The sequence below is a fragment of the Blennius ocellaris genome, assembly GCF_963422515.1.
Source record: "Blennius ocellaris genome assembly, chromosome: 6".
NCBI classification, from domain to species: Eukaryota; Metazoa; Chordata; class Actinopteri; order Blenniiformes; family Blenniidae; genus Blennius; species Blennius ocellaris.
In genome coordinates, this window is record NC_137655.1 from 24,377,709 (window position 1) to 24,401,140 (window position 23,432).

General features: G+C 45.6%; 1 protein-coding gene across 3 annotated transcripts; it reads right to left on the reverse strand.

The window, feature by feature from the left end:
- Positions 1–648: 648 nt before the first annotated feature.
- On the reverse strand, positions 649–22,102 carry inpp4aa (inositol polyphosphate-4-phosphatase type I Aa). Of its 3 annotated transcripts, none has more exons than XM_080498494.1 (24): positions 22,033–22,102; positions 13,450–13,702; positions 13,295–13,339; positions 11,686–11,804; positions 11,500–11,616; positions 11,284–11,363; positions 11,039–11,156; positions 10,277–10,367; positions 10,015–10,162; positions 9,288–9,418; positions 8,203–8,307; positions 8,011–8,119; positions 7,907–7,924; positions 7,649–7,826; positions 6,758–7,018; positions 6,508–6,649; positions 6,243–6,275; positions 5,799–5,971; positions 5,598–5,721; positions 5,259–5,526; positions 5,065–5,162; positions 4,033–4,145; positions 2,875–3,029; positions 649–2,795 (listed from the first exon to the last, which is right to left on the reverse strand). In XM_080498494.1, exons 2-24 carry the CDS (start codon positions 13,547–13,549, stop codon positions 2,663–2,665), a joined length of 2,859 nt encoding a protein of 952 aa, XP_080354620.1. In that variant the 5' UTR covers positions 13,550–13,702; positions 22,033–22,102; the 3' UTR covers positions 649–2,662. The 3 variants fall into 3 exon arrangements, with proteins under 3 accessions (XP_080354620.1, XP_080354619.1, XP_080354621.1); XM_080498493.1 differs by lacking the exon at positions 22,033–22,102 and adding an exon at positions 16,403–16,464; XM_080498495.1 differs by lacking the exons at positions 11,500–11,616; positions 11,686–11,804; positions 13,295–13,339; positions 13,450–13,702; positions 22,033–22,102 and having other exon boundaries at positions 11,039–11,191; positions 11,284–11,318.
- Between the last annotated feature and the right edge of the window lie 1,330 nt (positions 22,103–23,432).

Consider the following 23,432-nt stretch of genomic DNA (forward strand, 5'->3'; position numbering starts at 1 on the left):
AAGGACAGACGGGAACCCTCTATAACACATTTTAGTTCAGGGAACTGTACATCCCAATTTTACCTTTAGTTGGCTGAAAATAAAGCGATAATAAACTTCAAATGTAAAGGTTTCTCTTGGTTGTGGTGCAGTTTACTAATATGATATGTGGTGAAAATGTCGAGATTTTTGTGAAACCAAACAATTTCTGCTATATATGACAACAATGTCAACATGAAACAATTAGAATTGAACCCTCTGATGCAAAATATAGTGAAATTTAAAACAAACAAACAAACTCAGCTGTTGCATTTCCAGTGTACAAGGGAAGGGACATATTTTTGACTTGGTTATTTCCAAAGGTCTAAACATTTGTGAGGTTGTGGTGAAAGATGTGGCCATCTCTGATCATGACTTGTTTTTTCTTTTACAGCAAAGGATGACAGGAGGGGAGGAGAGATAGAAGCAGTCTCTCTGTTTGCACTGTTGTTCTAGGTGACGTACGTCATGCTCCTGTTTGAGTGAGAGCGTAATGCAGGATGACCACAAACGTTCTGGATCCAGACTAAGACAAGAAAAAAATGTATACACTGCTCAATCCACCAATAACTGATTTAGCAGAGTGAGGCACTAATCTGGAATCAACACGCCTTTATTCATCAAGCAGATTCCCTTCAAACCCCTGTGAGGGTGACACCCGTTCAAACTGTGTGCAACAGATCAAGACACGGTCACAACTTACTCAGTAACAATGGATAAAACTAAACCAGCATTCTGCAGCACCACCCATATTAACATAAATACTTTAAGCAAAATAACATTTGTAAAATAAAATCCCCTCTGTAAGCTTTGTACATTAAGGTACACTGGAGTTCGGAGCTTTGAACAAAACCAAAACAAGCGCAGAAGAGTCGATGAGCAGAATGATAATGCAATATGCATTATTCCACTTGGGTCTGAAACCCTGGAGCAAGGTTTCATGAGTACTTGCATGGTTCACAGTTGTAATATTATCAGGCAGGAGTTAGTTTCTTTTTTTTAATTTTCATGCAGCATAAATTAATTAGACATTTTGATCAAACTGCATAATTTAACTGTGAAACTGGGATCAAACACTTAAAATGAATAAAAGCTGAAGTCAGATGGGCTAATAAGTCAATGCTTTGCTGCATATCATCCTGCAGAAATGCATTTAATATCTCTCGATCTGTTACGATTACAGAATAATGTCACACAGCACGCTTTCCAATCCCAGTGATGCTTTCAGCATTGCATCAGATAAATGTCAGAAACCGTTGCAATACAAATGTGCAAGAAGAGATATAATAATTCAAGACCTGTGCTTGTTGAAAGAGCGATAAGATATTGAATGTGTGTGTGATTGAGAAGAGACGGTGGGGAAAGACAGCTGAGGTGAGAAGGACTAAAATAGAGTAGGTCTCGTCCAGCGGAGGACTTTAGGTCCAGACAAGAATCTCAAACAGAAGAAGACATGCTTTGATGAAGCTGATCGGTCGTCTGACGTGTTCATTTTCAAGCAACAAAGTTGCGTGCAGAGTTTTAGCAGATCAATTTTTGTAATTTTCATGCAGCCTCATTTGGTAACATAAGGCAGGAAATAGTAACGTTTGAACTCGTTTGTTTGGTGTTGAATTCAAACTCTGGTTCATAGTTCAGTTTCAATAGTCCTCCAGCAAAATGCTAAGATTTAAAGAAACATGGTCCACATATGAATCTATTGCACATCTGAGTTTTGACACTGATTCAGCTGCTTCTCACCAACACCCGGACTATTAAAGAAAAACTTTGCTGCTGGTGAATGAAAGTAATGCCTTGCTCTTGGACCCCCTGGCTGACTGAAGCTGGTGTTGGTACTTCTGGATGTTTCTTTCAGAGCTACCCCCCAAACAATTTGTATCGCCGCTCCAACTGTTGCTTTGTGACGTAAAAAACTGCTCCTACATATGTTTCGCTTTAACGCAGTACAGAACAAACGTCACAGACATGGAGGTGAAATCTGTGAGGGATAGTTGAAGTTTTTACAGCATTAACTTCTCATTATAAACCACAGTGGTTCCACTGACGGACATGAGCTCATTCATGTGTTTTCAGTCTGCGCCGTGTGGCGCAAGCTACATAAGGCCTTCAACACACACACACACACACGCACACGCACACGCACTCACACACACACGCACTCACACACACAATATCCTCGGTGAAAAACTGTTTTCAAATCAGATTTCTTGACAGTAAGAAGAAGAGACTGGGCCTCAGCTGTTAACCTCACTGGACGTGATAACATCGAAGAACAAGAATAAATATGTATAATTTGTGGACCACGTGTTTTTTTTCTGAAGGCCGAGGTGTTTGTACATCTCACTTTTTTTCCAAACAAAGTAAAATGTAGTTGGCTTGGTGGCGACTGTTCACTTTGTGACGCTACAAGTGCTCCAGCACTGGAAGTGGTAGTTTGTGGTGAAGTGATTGTAGTGTGGCTGAGAGGAGACAGACACTGAGTTACTATAAAACTCTCTACAGAAGCACAGGGCACTTGAACATGAATCGTCTTAACAGTGACTAAGTACAAAACAAAGGGCTGTTCTGTCAGTTTGTGTCGGTACATCTTCCAGCGTTGTTTTCCAGCTCAGTCTTTTGGGTTTTTCCAGGCGGACGACTCCACTTAGGTCTCTAGTTTCTCGTACGTTCCTTCTGGGGGGCGATACTGTTTGGGAAAGGCCTTGAGCTGGAGGGCGTTAAAGGCGTATTTGCGACATCCGATGTTCTTCATGGTGTTTTCTCTCCTGCAGCCCTCGCTGTGGAGAGACAGGTGATTGAGAAATACAAGCTGTTGTGATGATGTGCTCGTGATGCTGAGCTGAGGCAGCGACCGACCTGCGCATGCAGTCCAGGGCCTGGTAGAAGACCTGCGGAGCCAGAGCGTGCTCCTGCTGCAGGACCTGACACTGCTCCAGGGTCAGAGACATGGCCGTGCGGTCCTTAGCGCTCTTACAGCTGGTGAAGCGCACGCCATTCAGACGCCGACATGCCTGTGGCAGTTCAGGAAAGCCAGGGAAACAGATTTGGTATTTAAAAACAAAATGGCACCGAAATGGCAGGACACTGGACACCAACACTGCACCATCAACATGGGCCTCTATGAATGTCAAAACAAAGAGAATAATCTTTTCTCTACATAGTTAGTGTAAAGAACTGGTGATATTAACAGAAATGATATTAGTGATAAAGATGAAGGAGCGATAGACGCAATACACTCAGTAACAATCTTGAGGAGGAGAGAAAAGAGAAAGAAAGAAAATGTGGGAGGAAAAACAGATTTAAAAACACTTTAACTTGTCGCTCATGTTTCCCAGGTGGGGGTCATATTATGTAATGTGTTCAATACATCCTTCATGGTAAACATGTCTATAGTGCCTCACACATTCACACACCACAGGAGGCTGCAGCCATACAAGGTGCTGTCCCTCCAATGGGATCAGTTTGGGGTTCAGTGTCTTGCCCAAGGATACTTCGGAGCTGGGATTCTAACCTGCAACCTTCTGATTGGGAGACGACCGCCCGACCAACCTTGCTGTGCCGGTTGGTCGATCTGACGATGGCAGAAAATTCCATCATGCAGTGGTTTTATTTAGATTTTGATACTCAGAATGTCTCTGCACAACACGACACAGGGATATAAAGTAGTTTCCACATTGTGTACTTCTGCTCTCAATCCCCTGGAGCGCTCAACCTTTCTCATTCTGTAACATGAATTTAGTCATAACATGACTTCCATACAAATGATAAGGATTACATTGCTTAGGGTAATATATTTAAACACAAACAGTCACAATCATCCACATTCAGACACAAAAGTAGAGGGGGGGGGTGTCAGTGCTCCGTTCAGGTACACTTCAGCCCATCAATAGACGGACATGGGGACCTTGGAATTGAAGGACAACCTGCCCCGACCACCTGACTGACTCGTCACGTGAGTCGGGTTCAAATGTGACGCAGTCGCCACATTTGCTGCTTGACGTGGAGACGCCGTACCTCGGCCGCCTGCCACAGGATGTCCACGTTCTTGCTCTTCTTGGCCGTCACATTCTGGTGGAGAAGTCTGAGCAGGTCAGGCACGCTGGTCGCGCTGTGGCTGCGAGGCAGGCCTACAGGAACACATGACAATGAAAACATTGGCACATGGACCAAAACTTCACAGCCGTATCTTGGTCCAGCCCAAAAAATACAGCATTTCTGGGAGAAAGTACACGTGAATGAAACTTTCTATTACACCGAATCTGTCGAGTTTATATCTGAGAAGATCCATTCAGGCAGGAGAACGACCACTGGGAAGACTAGACGTGAGCGCAAGTAAATTTAACTTAAATGATTCTGTGAAACCAACAATAACTATTCAAGTTAGTATCGTTATGCAAATATATCTCGGGTTGAAGTCAAAAATATTTGATTACAATACAGGACACTGTGAAAGTTTTTTTCAGAACATAAATGATTAAATTTGAGCCAATCTTTTTAAATTCATCCACACAACAAAAATAAAGGAACTGTTATCTTGACTGCGTTTCATTCTGTATTTCAAAACACCAAATACGACAATACCCAGAAGTCATCAGCGTTCCCAAGCGCCACAGATGGATAGAATGAAGACGTAAGTTTAATTTGCTTTGTGTTAAATAATAAGTGAGGAGCTTAAATAACTAGCAATCTTGCTTGATCAACTTAAATAAATTATGCCAAAAAAGTGCCTTTTTAAAGTAGATCTAGTAAAAAATGTTGATTTGATGAAAAACTAGCAGACAATAGTTGACATCCATTATGGAAAAACTCAAATAAAAACTATGAAACTGGGACAAATTGCTCAGTTATATGTATATAAAACAACAACAACAAATAAATGACACGCCAATGTGACTTAAAATTATAAGAGGACTTATTTACCCCACAGGCCCCAACCTTGTTATTGTGATTGTTAGGCGTGTGTGTGTGTGCGGGCGTGTTTGTGTGAGTGTGTGTGTGTGTGTGCATGCGTGCGTGTTTGTGTGAGTGTGTGTGTGTGAGACCCACAGTCCTCTGGCAGGACTTCTCTGAACATGTCGTAGTACGAGCTGAGGCGAGTCATGCTCTCCATGTTGATGACGTCCTGCAGCGACGTGTCTCCGAACCTGGACGCAAGCAAGACGGAACATTTCAGCCGTCACCATGACGACCACCGTGACGCTACAGACACAACTACAGTCCTCCTGTGTGCAGGGACTCACTTCTCAGCCAGCGTCTGCTGCTCGTTGATCCCCACGTTGAACAGGACGGGCTGCACTCGCAGCAGCATCCCGTTCTGGATGTCTCGCGGCAGCGTGTCAAACATGGCCGCCGGCATCGGCACCCTGACGTTAAAGCCGCTCCTGTTCCCGGTGATCACCGGCAGCATGTCCGGGCTGAAACCCGAGGTGGCCTGGGTCACTTTGAAGGTGACGTTTCTCAGGTCCAGCACGCCGACGCTCATATCCTCCAACATGGCCGACTCCTCGCCTGGAGGGAACGGGACGTCACGCAACAAGTTCCTTTTGATCACAAAATAGGTGATTGTTTGTGCGAGTTACCGTAGGTGCTGAGCAGGCCCTCGTACTGCACCAGCAGGCCGATGGTGTGCAGCTGGCGCAGGAAGCCGGAGTCACAGAGGCTGTTCCTCAGCTTGAGCACGAAGCCGCAGATCAGAGCCGTCAGCTGCAAACGAGGCACAGCGTGTCATGACGGCCACCCGTCGCTTTGCAAGGTATTGGAGGAGGGCTCAACACACAGACCGTCTGACAGAAGACGACGTCACGGCGATACTGCAGTGTGAGGCTCATGGCGATGGTGGGGGCGCTGGCCTGCATCAGCACGAACACCATGGCCTTCTTGGCTTTGTCGCTCATCAGGGACACGCAGTCAGTCAGTGTGGCGAGGAGCGGGTACAGAGCCTCACTCCACTCTCCTGCACACACACACACACACACACACACACACACACACACACACACACACACACACACACACACACACACACACACACACACACACACACACACACACACAATGATCCTGATTTACTAAGATCTTCCAAAAAATCATGCTTGATTGAAAGCTTATATAAATAGATTGAATTTCACTTTGTGTGTGGTTTGCCGGTGATTTATTAATAATAACGCCAATGACATATATATATATATATGTGTGTGTGTGTGTGTGTGCGTTACTGGTCTTACCTGGGGACGTCTTCTCCACCTCTGGGCTGCTGTCTATGAGTAAGAGAAAGCAAAAGACGTTTAGATACACACATAGTTGCACGTCGACTCTCAGGTCAACCACACTTTCATCACTGAAACAGTTAATATGTTAAGAAAGAAGCAACAACTGTGATGCACGTGTGATGATGGTAAATCTCTGCCTTTAAGTTATCCAGAAAGTCCTTGTTAATATCATATCTGCTGACAGCGACACACTAAAAGGAGTGCTGGTGTGGTCGTGTACCTTTCTTATTGGGATCCTCGTTGGCAAGAAGGAAAACGTCCTCGGAGCTGCTGTCGCTCTGCAGCTTGTCTCTGTGCAGCAGCCTGTCCACTCTCTGGAGCACACACTCCAGGCTTTTGTCTACGTTCAGCCACACCTTCTCCTGCACACGCACGCATGCACGCACACACACACACACACACACACACCTTTATGTTAAAATAGAATCTAAATAAAAACAGGGAGATGTTTTTTGTTGTTTGAATCTTACCCACTCTTCCTCGTGCAGATCCGCCTGCAGCGAGGAGCGCTTGATTTTAGTCCCTTCGCTGCCCTCCATCGGAGCGGCATGGCGGGAGGGTGAGGTGGGGTGACGGGACGGCGAGCGGGACGGCGAGCGGGAGGAAGGTGAGAGGGAGGAGGAGGATGGGGACGGGGTGCTCTGCTGGGAAAACTCGGGGCGGGCGGCCGCCAGGGCGAGGATGGCTGAGGACAGCAGCTTGGAGTCGCACACGGTCACCAGCTGACGAGTCTGGGACGAGAGGAGAAACACACATGGAGGGTTCTAGCTTCATCAAGAGGTTCTGCTGAAGGCTAAAGTGACCTTCACGTTGTTTCTGGGCTCCATTTTGCTGCACCTCAGCCTCTGATCAGACTCTGCTCCGTCGGGGAGGCACAGGGTTCTCAGTCAGTTCTGATCAAGTATTTAGTGCAGTGTCACATTCTTTTCTCGAAGAAGTTTATCTTCAGGAATGAGAAAATTAAGTAAATTGTCAAGTCGAGGGAGTAATAGAAGAGCAAGAAAAGCTAAAGTTTGTAGCTGTGAGATTGAACAAACTACTGCAGAGCATCATTTCTTAGCAGGAATCACGATAAAAGAGAATAAATGGAATTTACAAATGACGTTTGCTTCGATAAAACCATATTCAATTACTTTATGCACTGTAAACATAATGAAGACAAATGACAATTATAGAACAAGCTCCATAATTCAAAAACATGTGGCTGAGGGAATTGAGAAAAAAGAGCTTTAAACAGATTGCGTAGTTCCTTTTCTATAATAGTGAAGTGAGATGGTGCATTTTAAGCCGCAGCAGTCAAAACAAATTGGTAGGAGAAGAGCTATGACAACCATTCAATCTCTTTCCAGTGCGAACCCCACCTTCTCCGTCAGGATGGTGAGCGTCCTCTCCAGAGCGTTGGCTGAGCGGTCCTTGGCGGCTCGGGACAGACGCTCAGTGTAATAACACACTTGTGTCTTCAGAGTGTTGATTTGACCGATCAGCTCCTTTGCTTTCACAACATCCTGAGGCTGGTATGGCGTCGGTTTAGAGCCAGAGCTGCGTGAACACGGAGGAAGGAAAAGATTTGAAATGAGAAGAGAACTGAGTCTGCCGTACATACTCATGTATGAGCTTACCTCTCATCTTCATAGGTGCTGATTGAGTGAAGGCAAAACAAGACAAAAGGTTAATAAAGAAAGCTGCAACCCAAACCTCATGCAGCCTGCAGTGGACAACTCACTGCTTCCTGGCGTCTTCCAGCTTGTGCAGCAGGCGTCGCAGGCCGCAGCCTTTAAAGCCTTGGTGATGTGCTGCCGGAGCGCCAATGGTCACCACGTCGTAGGTCCGGTCTGAACGAGGGCCACAAGATGCTAAATTAACAGGTTACTTTGAGGTGAGAAAGATGTGATCAACGCGTCGACATAAAACCCACCGTAGCCGGACTCGCCCTGCACTCTCATCCTCTGGATGTGCAGGTTTGTGGGAATAAACTCCAACTTTCTCTCAGCCTTCAAGGTGCTCGACTTAAACGAAGGACCTCGGAGTAAAGAAATAGATGAAAGTCACTAAATGTTGCTGATTTTTGTTTTAAATTGATTTATTTTATGTATGTTATGTAAATCAGACGCATGTTTTTGAAATATAATGTACCTTTTATTTCAAGAAACAACCGTTTAGAATTTTGGCAATGCAGACTACATTACATTCAAATGGATGAATTAAAATGTATTTTAAAGGTATAGTAGAGGATTTTCTTCTTCCGGGTGGATCATCAAAATAACTGGTCCTCCCAATTGTCAATCATTCTGGTGATATATGACGTAAGGCCGTCGTACGTGCTCGTCCCTGCACGCAGCTCACTCCACACGGTCCTCATCAAGCCGCTGGCCGACCCGACGCATTATTCTCGGACATTTTTACACAGTTTCACCCCCTCTGGTGCAAATCTTCTTGTACAGTGAGCTTATGTGAGCGATGCCGACTTGTGACTTGTAAACAGAGCGTGCACGAGGAGAACTGGGCTCGTGCATGTCTCTCGCACGCGTTTTAGTAGGCGTTCCGTCTCGGGAGCAGGTACAGCGTTGCGCATGCGCATTTTTTTCAAACGGTGGAGAGGGCGGTTCTTTCCTAAAATTCCTGAAAATCCTCCTGTATACCTTTAATGTTTCCACACAAAGAAACAAATAGAACCTTATGCTACCCCAAATAATGTGCATTGCCTCTGAAACATACTCTGACATATCTACGCACATTAGAGGATAACTATCTCAGAGCATACACAATAAATATGCAATAAATACATGCGATAGACTTGTAAAGTTAAAAAACAAAATTGAATGAAAAGAGAGAAGGTAAACATCAACTGATCTGGAGGTTGACCATAAACACTGACGGAGAACAAATATAGAATCCAGAAACATTTGTTTCTCAAATAGACCTGTTCGTCACGCTGTCATTTCTCTAAATGGTCAGCGGGCCAAGAGAGCCACCGTGCTGCTCCACGTGGTCTCGGCTGACCTTTGTACTCGTGCAGGTCACTGATGGTCTCCTGGTAGGTGAGGATGATGGTCTGGTACTGGGTGATGATCTGCCTCCTGAGGTTCTCCCAACATGGCGACAGCTCGCCGAGCTCCTCCAGCTCACACACCCTGCGGGTTCACACACATGCAGCAATGATCCGGGCATCCGGCGGATGTGCAGATGATCTCACAGCTTGTGTCCTCTGCAGCTCATTTCTCTGCAAGCAGCGCGGCAGCTGAGCGTTTACAACTCCTGGAATTAGCGGCGCCACAAGCAGCCATTTGGGAAACGGCGGGGAGTCGCAGAAACTGCAGAAACTGCAATAGAATCCTTTCTGATGCTTTTGTGCAGAAAAAAAACGTTTGAGGTTTGATAGAGAATTGAATTCTATTTTAGCTCCAAACAATCAGGCTTACTGGAGGTTCTGAGGTTTTGTAAAAGTCGAATGGGACTTTCAAAACCTCTCTTTCTAATAAAGTTTACAGTCATGGCTGGTTTCCCAGTGAAGCTGCTGTGGGTTTGGACTGGACCTCTGAACCCTTCTTTTTTACTGTCGCCTCTGTTTGTTTGAGGCTTTTCCTCAGTAAAAGCAACGAGATGACTGCACTGTTATTAGTGCTACATAAAAAAGTTGATCGTTCGAGTCTGAGAAATGAAAGCATTTTTACATCCCGACAGAAGTTAAATGAAGTGCATGAAAGACCCCAGGTCTCTTCGTTGTTACCTCACAGCGTCTTCCTCCAGCAGCAGTTTGACAAACTGTCGAGGAACATGCAGGGAGAGCAGGCTCTCTGCCATCTGCTCCAGGATACGCAGGTGGTTACCATCCGTGGTGGGAAAACGGTACGTCCGCGACATGACGCCTCCAAACACTGCGGCGGCCAAAAGGACATACGACCACGAAACTGAAGAACTAAACACGTGGCCTGCTTCTACATCTTGTCGTGGCTAAATGAAATATTGAGTGTGGCTGGAAACTTGCTCACCAGACTTCAGTAGAGGATCTTTGCATAAAGATGAAGACTTGGATTTAATGCTCACGGATCCAGTCAGGCTTTCATCAACAGGGAGGACCATCTGAGGCAAACACAAGACGTGTCCCACTTCCTTCTTCAAATATCAGAAACACTTTCATTATCCGAACAACAACCAAAAGACAAAGGAATGGGTCATTTTCAGGCAAGACAATTAAGTTAGTTTACTGGTATTGCCAACACAAGGATTTAATAGAGCCAATAAGTATCCTGTTTTGGCAATAGATTTTGACAAACACAACTGATATTTAATTTAGAACAACAAAAGACCAAAAGCTGAAGGTGGAGGCTCAGAGATACTTCAGCTTTTACTAAAAAAATAGGCTTAAATGATGTATTGGTTACAAAAATGTCTGTGAATCACTGATATCATGGCTAATCAATTCATCATCATTTCAAACTCACACACAATAAGATAAGAAGTTTACTTGTAGCTGTTTTTCTACAGCAACGTTGTTGTCGAAACAGTTCAATTGCTGAGCTTATGATGCGATGAGTTTGCATGTGTTTCCTACCGGAACTTTGGCTTCTTACCACAATGTAAATAGAAATGTTTCATTTCAGGTAAATGTGTTCTGATAAACTGGGTGTCTGTGAGATGATCTGCGTGTCTCTATCCCTTTTGTCCAGCAGCAGCTGGACCACTCTTAAACCCATAAAAGATGTATGTATGGATAGAAAACCTAATTAGAACTGTTCCTCCTCGTGACTCACTCTTCCATTAACTGTGTCTCCTCTCTGGAGCCTGGCCACAGGAGCCCTCTGCTCACGCTTCTCCTCTATTTGCCAGGCGATGACTGTGATGTTTCCCACACGCTCGTTCTCTGCTGACCTGACAAACAGCCACATCAAGACGGGTCAATGTCCCTGCAGCCACAGTGACCATGGCATTGATGTCATGGTGTTGCTGACAGAGGGGGAAACAACCAACACACGCATTGTGCATGTCGGCCTGTTACCTGAGGGTCAGGTGCAGCCGGTGGTGTTTGTCCTGCAGCAGCTCCTTCACAGAAAACATGGCCGACCCGAGCATGTACATCTAGTACATAGAAACACACAAGCAGAGTTTAGAGGATTCCTCCCTCCCATATAAGAACACATTTGGAAGGATTTGCTAAATAAAAGCTTGTTTATTTCCTGGTGTAAACACAAGCTGAGGGAGGTGTGGGGCTGACCGTGCCCTGAGAGCGGTCCTTCACGTCGTAGACAGACAGCTTGACTTGAGTCTGCTGAGTGACCAGAGAGTCCTGGAAGAACGCGATGCTGCTCAGGAAGATGGGGTTACTGGTGCCCTGCAGGCAGAGAGAGACGTGAGTGTGTGACTTCAGCGGCAGCTGAACAGAAGCTGATGAACCACCAACCTCTATGATCTCAGTCTGAGAGTGTTTGGTCCAGAAGGCCTGGGGCGGAGTGGTGCAGCTGACGGCCACGAAGCTGGTGGGCTTCCGCTCCAGAGCCGGAGTGACCAGCTCACTGCAGGCTGCAGCAACGTGAACACAGGAGATTACAAACTGCAGGATTTGATGGTGGGATGCTCTGTAATCCTGGGGCACGAGGAATGTAATGCAGCATTTCTGAGATGTGAGCACTCAGTTATTAAGTGCCGGTAATGTAGAACAGAAATACAATCACATCATCAGTCTGTCCTTGTTTTAGTCCTCTGCTAGTGTCGTTTACATCGTGTCGAGTCTGGTCCTTTAGAGGGACCCTGGTTCAAATCCCAGCTGTGGCAGAGATGGTGTCTGGAGTAAGGACTAGAAAAGTCTACAATGAAAGGTGCCATGCCTTGCTGTTTGACCGTGGGAAGAAGTCTCTTCTACCCTTGTCCTAGTCAGAAGATAACATCAAGAATCCCTGATGGTCAGATCTCCTCCGTTCTCACGGAGTTCCCTGGGTTCATGTCCAGCCTTCTTCAGGACCTGAACTCGTGGTAAAGAAGAGGGTTGTTTCATTCCTCACTCTTGTTTCAGGAGTCTCCAGGAATCAAGTGTGCCGATTGCCCTCTCCCCACCTTGTGCCCCCATATCTCACTGCTTTACTCCTTTCTGTATGGAAGTGTTGTGCTCTTTTTGTTTCTTTCTTTTGTCTGAGTCGGCTTTATCTTAGGCTACTTGACTGCATGACACCACTTTAACTATGAAGTGGCTGAGTCGTGAGCAGAACTGAACGTCTGCTACAAGGTCTGTTAAACAGAAACAGGGGGTTTGGACGTGTCCTGAGGAGGATTGGTGACAGTCCAGGAGGGAGGAGGTCTGTTGTCTTGACCTCAATCAGAAAACAACGGCGATATCTATTTCATCTCTATGCTTCCTCATCAGGTTCTTTGGCTGCTGAACGTTTCATTATGTTCAATGATGAGCTGTGAGCTGCTTCCAGAGGACTTACTCCTGAAAACAACCTGCTGCAGATTAACAGTGGAAGTTAAAGGGGAGCAGACTGAATAGCACACGTCAACCTTCAGATCAAAACAAGGAATTGCTTTAAAGGATGTTCAGGAGTTGGGTGACGATTGTCTGAGTCACTCCGAACACGCTAAAGCTGATTCAGTGGAAGCTTTGGAAGCAGCAGCAGCAGCAGAACAGGCGGTTGTGTGGGATCAACAAATCACCATTCCTGTTTTGAGGTTTTTCTTCAACAAAGCAACTGAATCTTTTCTGTCCCTGACCTACCTTTCAATTTGTTTGGTGAGAAAATGTGTACGGCCGTCCATCTTTTTGACATATTAGATCAGAGAGGGTCGTGATACAGCGGATTTTAATCACAAGTAAGGAAGAGGTCACAGTCATAACTTCCACAGCCCATTGTTGTGTTTTTTGAACATTTTGGACAACAATGGGACGAAATTAGCATTTTATCAGGTGAATGAATTAAGCTTGGCAATAAACTACGGCAGATTAGATAGACGATTGATTAAACAAGTACAAATACTCATCTTTGTATAAATGACAATAACAATATTTCTCAACGTACCCACACTAAACTCCAGCACCGGCTCATCTGGATCCTGGCTGTTGCCTGTTTGATAGAAGAGAAAGATGCATTGATGCTTTTTGTTCTTCCTCAAATCCTGCAGTTTCATCATCAATGAAGCGAATGGGTTGCCATGGCAGCAGTCCCTTAGTTACCTGAAAGAGCCAGGCCCATCATCTCAGCTGAGAGATCAAACGTGTTGGCCCGGTAGACCGACCATGGCCGGTGGCGGGGGCTGCGCTCCTTCCCGGACATGGCGGGAGCTCGTCGCGGCCGAGGATGTGGATCGAAGAACCCGACGAGCAGAACGACGCAGAACGTCCGACTCGTCGTCACGTCTCCTTCTGAAATGTGCTTTCCTTCCTTTGTGGGCTGATCTAAGCAGTCACACGCACGTCAGTGATCAACCTGGACCAACACAGAAAGACAGTTGTGATTATTGATCCGCACAGCAGGGATCCACAATGTGTGAACACTGCGTGTGATTCGTCACTGCTCATGCTGGAAGCTTACAATGAACAGCATATGAGAGTTTTTGTGGCGCTCCAAAGATGTTGTTTCCTCACGTTAATGTGCTAATTATAGGCAGCGGGAAACATCTCTGAGATGGAAAGTGAGACTTTTCACACAGCTGCAGGATATCAAACACTGACTGGATCTACATGTTTGATCTCCGGCTGCTGTGTGGAGTCGTCAGGTGATTCTTTAAAGACGAATGACCAAACGCACAGCAAGAACAATCAACAGTGGCAGCCACTGGGGACGGGCGGAGAAAACTGTGAATCTGATCAGGAGAGGAAGCACTTTTCAACACATTGATGCTCCATCACATCTGTTGTTCAGCAACATCTCCACAGGAAGCCTCTGATCCACCGCGGTGCAAAACCCTGTGTGCTGAAGCAAGGGAGGAAGAGCCTCCAGGCCCCGACGGCACAACACTGACGGAGGTACACACTGACGGAGTCACACAGTGACGGAGTTACACAGTGATGGAGGTACACACTGATGGAGGTACACACTGACGGAGTCACACAGTAACGGAGTCACACAGTGATGGAGGTACACACTGACGGAGTCACACAGTAACGGAGTCACACAGTGATGGAGGTACACACTGACGGAGTCACACAGTAACGGAGTCACACAGTAACGGAGTCACACAGTAACGGAGTCACACAGTGATGGAGGTACACACTGATGGAGGTACACACTGATGGAGGTACACAGTAACGGAGTCACACAGTGATGGAGGTACACACTGATGGAGGTACACACTGATGGAGGTACACACTGATGAAGGTACACAGTGATGGAGGTACACAGTGATGGAGGTACACAGTGATGGAGGAACACACTGATGGAGGTACACACTGATGAAGGTACACAGTGATGGAGGTACACAGTGATGGAGGTACACACTGATGGAGGTACACACTGACAGCGTCACACACTGACGGAGGTACACACTGATGGAGGTACACACTGACGGAGTCACACACTGACGGAGGTACACACTGATGGAGGTACACACTGATGGAGGTACACAGTAACGGAGTCACACAGTGATGGAGGTACACACTGACGGAGTCACACAGTAACGGAGTCACACAGTGATGGAGGTACACACTGATGGAGGTACACACTGATGAAGGTACACAGTGATGGAGGTACACAGTGATGGAGGTACACACTGACGGAGGTACACACTGACGGAGTCACACACTGACGGAGGTACACACTGATGGAGGTACACACTGACGGAGTCACACCCTGACGGAGTCACACAGTGATGAGTCACACACTGGCGGAGTCACACAGTGATGGAGGTACACACTGACGGAGGTACACACTGATGGAGGTACACAGTGACGGAGGTACACACTGACGGAGTCACACACTGATGGAGGTACACAGTGATGGAGGTACACACTGACGGAGTCATACACTGATGGAGGTACACACTGACAGACGTACACACTGACGGAGTCACACTGACGGAGTCACACACTGATGGAGGTACACACTGACGGAGTCACACACTGATGGAGGTACACACTGACTGAGGTACACACTGATGGAGTCACACTGACGGAGTCACACACTGATGGAGGTACACACTGATGGAGTCACACACTGACGGAGGTACACACTGATGGAGTCACACAGTGACGGAGGTACACACTGACGGAGTCACACACTGACGGAGGTACACACTGATGGAGTCACACACTGACGGAGTCACACACTGACGGAGGTACACACTGACGGAGGTACACACTGATGGAGTCACACAGTGACGGAGGTAAACACTGACGGAGTCACACACTGATGGAGGTACACACTGATGGAGGTACACACTGATGGAGGTACACACTGACGGACCCTAACCCTACACCTTCACCGTGTTTGTTCTACTGTTCTTTTAGTGTGTATGTCAGTGGTTCTCAATTATTTTCTGTCACGCCCCCCCTAGACGACAGAATTTTTTTCAGGGCCCCCCCCACCCCGAATTGTACTACCATTGAGAACTTGATAATATTTATTTATTTATCTGTATAAACCACTGTATGAGTTGCTGCACCAGCATTCTGCAAACAATCGCCTGATTATCAAAATAAATCTCTATGGTGTGAGGTTTTATGCACCTTGCGATGTGGTGGGCAACTTTGTAAGAGGCTAACAGCTTCTTTGTTTACTGATGCCGCGCTGACGAAATGAGCGGCTTGTTGGCGATACTCATGGAGTTTACGATGAAAAAACTCCAGTGGCTTACTGACATAACGGGTGTATGGTCTCCAGGTGTATGGTGTATGGTCTCCAGGTGTATGGTGTATGGTCTCCAGGTGTATGGTGTATGGTCTCCAGGTGTATAGTCTCCAGGTGTATGGTCTCCAGGTGTATGGTCTCCAGGTGTATGGTCTCCAGGTGTATGGTGTATGGTCTCCAGGTGCCGTCTTCATTTATTTGGTTTCATGCTCCGCTGCCAGAGTTTTTAGGCATAAAACACAAACGGGTGTTTCCTCGTTTCCGACCGTGTTCACGGTAAACCTAAGGGCGATGTAGCATCGTCATATCTCCTGCTCTGACTAGGTTTATGTTTACTCTCACCTGTTTTCTTTTCCTCTGACGCCTCATCCTTTTTTCTTTTCACTCCTGTCAGAAACTTCTCCACCTCTCCTCCTCCTCCTCCTCCTCCTCCTCCTCCAGCTCTGTACACCGGTGTTGGTGTAGTACGTCTTCTTCTCTACTGGTTGAACAGGCAGCCTGTTGATTAGTGTGAGCACTGCTGCCACCTAGTGTCTGGAGGCCCTTTTTTTATTGTTCAAGCATGAATAAAGACACTAATACTGAAAGTCGCGCCCGCCTCGCGCCCCCCCGACACCCCACCACGCCCCACCATTTGAGAAGCACTGGTATATGTGGTCTTTCTTTCCCTCCTCAGGATCCCCTGTTACCTCCATCACTTCATACTCCACCCGTCCCTCCATTGCCATTGTGGCCCGAGCTTGTAAAAGAGATCCTTTGATCTGTTTTTAGTTTGTAGGCCTTGTTTTCTTATCTAATATCAGAAACAATAAAATGATCAAAGTGAAGATGATCTTTGGTGTTTAGGATTTGTGGACTAAATCTTGACTCATTTAAAAAACTAACAAAATAAACAAAACCCTGGATGAAACATCACAAATCAGCTTAAGTGTGAAACAGAAACTCTGCAGCCTGAGTGCATGAAGATGTGCTGCTGCAAAACCAACTACATCCCTACTTGTGCTCAATCACTTGTGCCTCATAAGTGTAATGATCCGGTGGGCCAGTGAGAGGAAGAAGACAAGGAGGCACATGGTGTTGTTACCGCGGGAGCAGCGAGCGGAAGCTGGAGATCAGGAGGTTGGTACTGCTGACACATGAACAACCTCCAGCCAATCTGTCTCTCATGTCTTCAGGCCCCCTGTGAGCTCTTCTTCATGTGAAGCCTCTCCTCTTTTACTCTCTTAATCGCCAACAGCTTGGATGAAATAAAGGTCAAAGAATGTTAGCAAAAACCAAAAACATTCACGCCAGAGCACCGTCACTCTCAAAGCATCAGAACCGGCGGGGTTCTGACAGGTTTCTATTTCAGACTATTTTGGAAACAAGAGAGAAAGGTTCAGTGTAAGGTGAACCGCTGCACAAATAAAGCTGCTCTGTTGCTATAAAAGGAGCTTTCCTTCTGCCCTTTTCTAGTTTCATTTTCTTCTTTTGGCTGCCAAGTCCTCCTCACTCTTAGAGTTTCTGTCACCGTCCATTCAAGGTGAAAAGACAAATCGTTTCAGAGAACAGAAAACCAGGGACGGATCAGTTTGCTGCAGGAAAGCACAGAGAGCAAAACACGCAATTGTGTATAAAAGACGTGAAACATCAAAGGATGCAGTTGAAACTGCAGCAAAGCACCCGTAAGAATAAATGTTTAGCGCTCCAGTGGAATGTAAGACTCAGATAATATTGAGAATGCTGAGTTCTTGTGTGACACACCCCTGCTTCACTCGGGCTCACGATACGAACCGTCACTTCCTCACACCTGGAAGAAGTGACTGTCTGCCGCTGTGCATTCATGTGTGAGGCTTCTGAACCGGAGGTCTATTTTTACACACCAATCCTTTCTGACGTCACGCAGCACGTGCATGCAAAAAGAAAAAGAAAAAGGAAAAAGAAAAAGAAAAAGAAAAAGGAAAAAAGAAAAAAAAGAAAAAAGAAAAAAGAAAAAAGAAAAAGAAAAAAGAAAAAGAAAAGAAAAAAGAAAAAAGAAAAAAGAAAAGAAAAAGCAAAAGGAAAAAGCAAAAAGAAAAGAAAAAAGAAAAAAGAAAAAGAAAAAGAAAAAAGAAAAAAGAAAAAGGAAAAAAGAAAAAGAAAAGAAAAAGAAAAAAGTAAAAGAAAAGAAAAAAGAAAAAGAAAAAAGAAAAAGAAAAGAAAAAAGAAAAAAAACAAAGAAAAACGAAAAAAGAAAAAGAAAGGTCTCCCAGTGACACACAAACTCCTCTTGCATGGCCACACACACACACAAAGCGTCATTCATCTCCGTGGCGACACCTTCAGGTGAGAGCAGACAGAGGGCGGTTGCTGCTCTGCCTCATTAGACTGTGGGGGAGTCAGCGTCAGTGGGAGGAGTCTTTACAACCTGCTGGGAGCTGCTCATTAGGCCGTGGGGGAGTCAGCGTCAGTGGGAGGAGTCTTTACAACCTGCTGGGAGCTGCTCATTAGGCCGTGGGGGAGTCAGCGTCAGTGGGAGGAGTCTTTACAACCTGCTGGTAGCTGCTCATTAGACTGTGGGGGAGTCAGCGTCAGTGGGAGGAGTCTTTACAACCTGCTGGGAGCTGCTCATTAGGCCGTGGGGGAGTCAGCGTCAGTGGGAGGAGTCTTTACAACCTGCTGGGAGCTGCTCATTAGACTGTGGGGGAGTCAGCGTCAGTGGGAGGAGTCTTTACAACCTGCTGGGAGCTGCTCATTAGACTGTGGGGGAGTCAGCGTCCGTGGGAGGAGTCTTTACAACCTGCTGGGAGCAGCAGCGCCGGGAGCTCAGAGGATCTAATGCAGAACCACAGGCAGCAACAAGTCCTGGTCATTAGATGCGTGTAACTCCTCAGAGGAATTCTAAACCAACAAATTCAACAGTTTATGAATCACAGTAATCATTTCAGGCAATGATCCCAGAAAAATGTTTCTATGAGATGTGATTTTCTGAATATATCCGAGGCTGTGACTCAGAGTCCTCCTGTCATTGATCCTGCGTCACTCTTTGTGGCTTGTGGAATTTGACGGCTTGTACAAAGCAGACGCAGGAAGCATTGTGACTATAAATGACTATCATCTGGTTACATCGCAGGAATTATTAAGCCACAATCCATTTTCTTCTTATAATTTGACAAACTCCGACTCTAAACATGCTATGATTGTGTTTACATGACTTTCAATGAAGTGGAAATCCATCCATCCATCCATACATCCATCATCCACCCATCCATCTGTCCATCTGTCCATCCATCCATCCCTCCATCCATCCATCCACCCATCCATCCTCCATCCATCAATCGTCCATCCATCCATCCATCCATCCTCCATTCATCCACCCATTCATCCATCCATCCATCCTCCATTCATCCACCCATCCATCCACCCATCCATCCTCCATCCATCCATCCACCCATCCATCAATCCTCCATCCATCCATCCACCCATCCATCAATCCTCCATCATCCATCCATCCATCCACCCATCCATCCTCCATCCATCCATCCACCCATCCATCCTCCATACACCCATCCATCCTCCATACACCCATCCATCATCCATCCATCCATCCATCAATCCTCCATCCATCCATCCATCCCTCCATCCATCCATCCATCCATCCATCCATCAATCCTCCATCCATCCATCCATCCCTCCATCCATCCATCCTCCATCCATCCATCCACCCATCACAGCCCTGCAGTGTTGCTCAGTGTCTTCCTGAAGTCTTTCAGAGGTGATGCCACGGCGCCATCTTCCCCACGCTGTCAAATATCCGTCACAACTTCCCACCCGATGGAGTCGCTCTGCTTCACCACCTTTAAAAGTCAACCTAGATTTTCATGTGTGGATCCTTTAGGTCCTCTGATGCTTGTTGGTATTTTTCTGGCAAAACAATTTAATAAACAACGGAATCATCATGTGACTAATTTACAGTTGATGAATCAGCTACTTTGGAAATTGCAGCCTCTGCAGAAACTGAGAACACGACGTCACACTGAATGAAAGCTCAGTGGGACGTCTCCCAAGACTTCCTTTTTGAAAATTCAAAGCTAAATAAATGTCCTTTGTTGATATATAATAACACAAAAAGCTAAACTTCTAAAGTGCTTTGAATCCAAAGATTTATTCACTGCTGACATCATCAATGAATACATTCAATGTAATAAACCATTATTTCAAGTACTCAAGTTGGCGCATTTTATATGACAAACACAAAAGTTCACAATAAAAATATATATACGTTTCTCCTTATTTAGCAGTTACCAGCAAAAGCTTGGCTCAGCAGTTTCAACACTCCTGATATTGATCCGTAACGGTGTCGTCCTAATTGAAAGATGTCATCAATAAGTAATAGTTTCCACAGCAGATACAATTTCAGTTTATTGATTTAATGGCTGAAATCATTTCTGTGCTGGGCTGTAAACCTTCACACTGACAAACTGCTGGTAATTAAGATGTTCAAACCTGAGCAGACCCACAGCTGCTCCCCCACAAATGACCTCTGACCCCAATCACTCCATACGGCCACCGAGACCCTGGTTTGCTGTTGACAGCCTGGAGGAAACCGGAGCGTGTGCAGTGTGCAGGAGAGACGATTCTCCTGTGGGACAGTCTGGAAAGTAAATGTCCCAGATTGTGGGGGCCGGCGGTCCACAGCTGGACCACAGCTGGACCCCTGCAGACGCTGTCAGCCCAGACCTCCTCCTCTTCCTATTCAATCTATCACGTCCCCCTTCTTCTGCTCAGTCATCTCTTTTCCTCCCTTCAGCCGAGTCTCATCCCCGCAGCACCCTGGAACCCCGACGTTCTGAACCATCACACTGTATGAATTCAGATTCAGTCCAAAGACGAGCCGCTGTCCTTCCAGTCTGATCTCCAGTCCTCTGCTGTTTGTCACAAGCACGGCCTCATGGGAGATCTGTGAACCCAGCACACAGCCGCTCTCCCACACAGGGGGATGAGGATGTGCAAATGAGTTTGTCTTCCAAAATAAAAGGCTGTGAAGAAGCTCTTATAGAAAGAAGAAAGGCTGGAAAGACGACAAGTGTCATGGTGAGGTGAGGTGGTGTCCAGAGGGACATCCAGCCTCAGAAAACCACACCGGTATGAAGATGAGGAGAGAAATAACATGCTCCATTGATATTCCTCCTCAAACACACACGACTGAAAACAAACGCAAGAAACAGACACATGGATTGGATGCTTGTGAATTACAAAACAACTCACTTTGGTCTGAAAGGTCAGAAAACATCGAATCAACAGATCAAATCTAATCCTTTGGAACACGGAGGAGGATTACAAGCGTCACGCTTCACTTCACACATCCAGTCATGGAAGCCATGCTATATAAGATGGAAATGTAACAATGCAACATATTCTTCATGATCCCACATCCTCATCCTCATCATCATCCTCATCATCCTCATCATCACCATCACCATCATCGTCATCATCATCATCATCGTCATCATCATCATCATCATCCTCATCATCATCATCATCATCACCATCACCATCATCGTCATCATCAGTGTTCTGGCCCTCTGGAAATCTGAACACACATTCAGACTGTTTACCAGTCAGGCTGCACGGAGATGAACTGAAACCTGTTTGTATGACAGTGTGGGACAGTGACACGATCACTGCGTGTCACTGTGCGTATTATATCTGATGCACAATAACAAACGTTGCGTCATTGTTTGTGAGGATGCTGCGGCTCGAACACTCCGTCCAGCTCCATTCAGTCTGTCTGTGCGGCTCAAAAACACCACAGACAAACTACAAAAAAACGACAACACACAAATAACAATAAAAACGCTACCCAGATATGTGACACCTTGCTGAGGCTGGAATCACGTCCAATTCTGATCCTGCTGCGATGTGTTTTGCTTTCATTTCAGGTAAACGCCCTTAAAACAAAGCTTGCAAATCCGCAAGAATTCTATGAGATCAAATTAGATTTTGAGACTCACAGCGTTAAGAGGAAAGCGAAGGTTTCTTTTCATCCTGCTTGCATCGACGACGCCTGCAGTCAAGACTCGCCCCGACTCCCTCTGACACATCCAGGCGGAATAATACAGAACCTCCCCCGGCCGCCGGGCGGCGCTGTGGCTCCGCTGTGCAGAAGCAGAAGTCACGATGAAGTCTTGTCCACTCGCGCTGAGGACTGAAGAACAGAGACACCCAGTGGAGGGGTCGGGGAACGCAACAATAACACACACTCCCTTGTAAATATAGTTTACATAAATAAATACATCTTTTAAAAAATAACAAATGAAAAATCCATACCTAATATACACACGTATCTAGACATAGGTACTTATATACATAATCATATAACAGATATCTAGTTAAACATGATAGAAAAATAGATAGATAGATAGATAGATAGATAGATAGATAGATGATAGATAGATAGATAGATAGATAGATAGATAGATAGATAGATAGATAGATAGATAGATAGATAGATAGATAGATAGATAGATAGATAGATAGATAGATAGATGATAGATAGATAGATAGATAGATGATAGATAGATAATTGTTATTGTCATTCTGACAATTTAGTTCAGAGATGCACTGCAGAATGAAGTTTCAATGCAGGGACAATGATAAAACACAGAAACCTGAGATAAAATAACTTAAAAATCCCTAGGATGAAATAAGATACCTAAAATGCAGTGCAAGAATAAATAAGTGGAAATAATTTAAAACAGAGAATAAACAAGTTAATACAGAGAGCGTAGTATTTACAGTTCTCTGTATAAAAGAGGTATGGTGGTGGGGGAACAAAACCTTTTGAACCTGGCAGTTTTACTAGATTTATTCGTTTTATTCGGTTGGATTACATAAACCTTGATTCATTCCACAAGTGAGAAATGTCAGCGTCCCAGCAGCAAAATGGACAGAATAGTTTTCACATAGGGATATAAGTACAATTTAGCAAAATATATAGTCAGCAAATGGGAGCAGCAAATAATAACAACTGGGAGCATCCAAAAGATCAACAGAAGATTACAAACACGATTAACACTTATGAACAGTATGTACAGTTCAAACTCAGCGAGTTGAACATGACTCTCGTCCACCTGAGAGGAAGCACAATCTATTAATCCACAAGTCAGGAAAAAGGCCTGTTGGATGAGGCTGAAGCTCAATCTCTTATTTTGTCTCTCTTTGATGGCTTTTGGCGACCGAAACTCCACTTTCTCCCTGAATGCTGCAGAAACTCCACGGCCCACCTTTTACCTTTACCTTGTTGTGTGAGCCAATCAGCGCGGGGCTCGTGACCGCGCCCAGCCTGTATCGGAACTCCTGAGCGCGCGCCGGGTGATCCGCAGGTAGAACCGCAGTTGGAAGGAGACTGAAC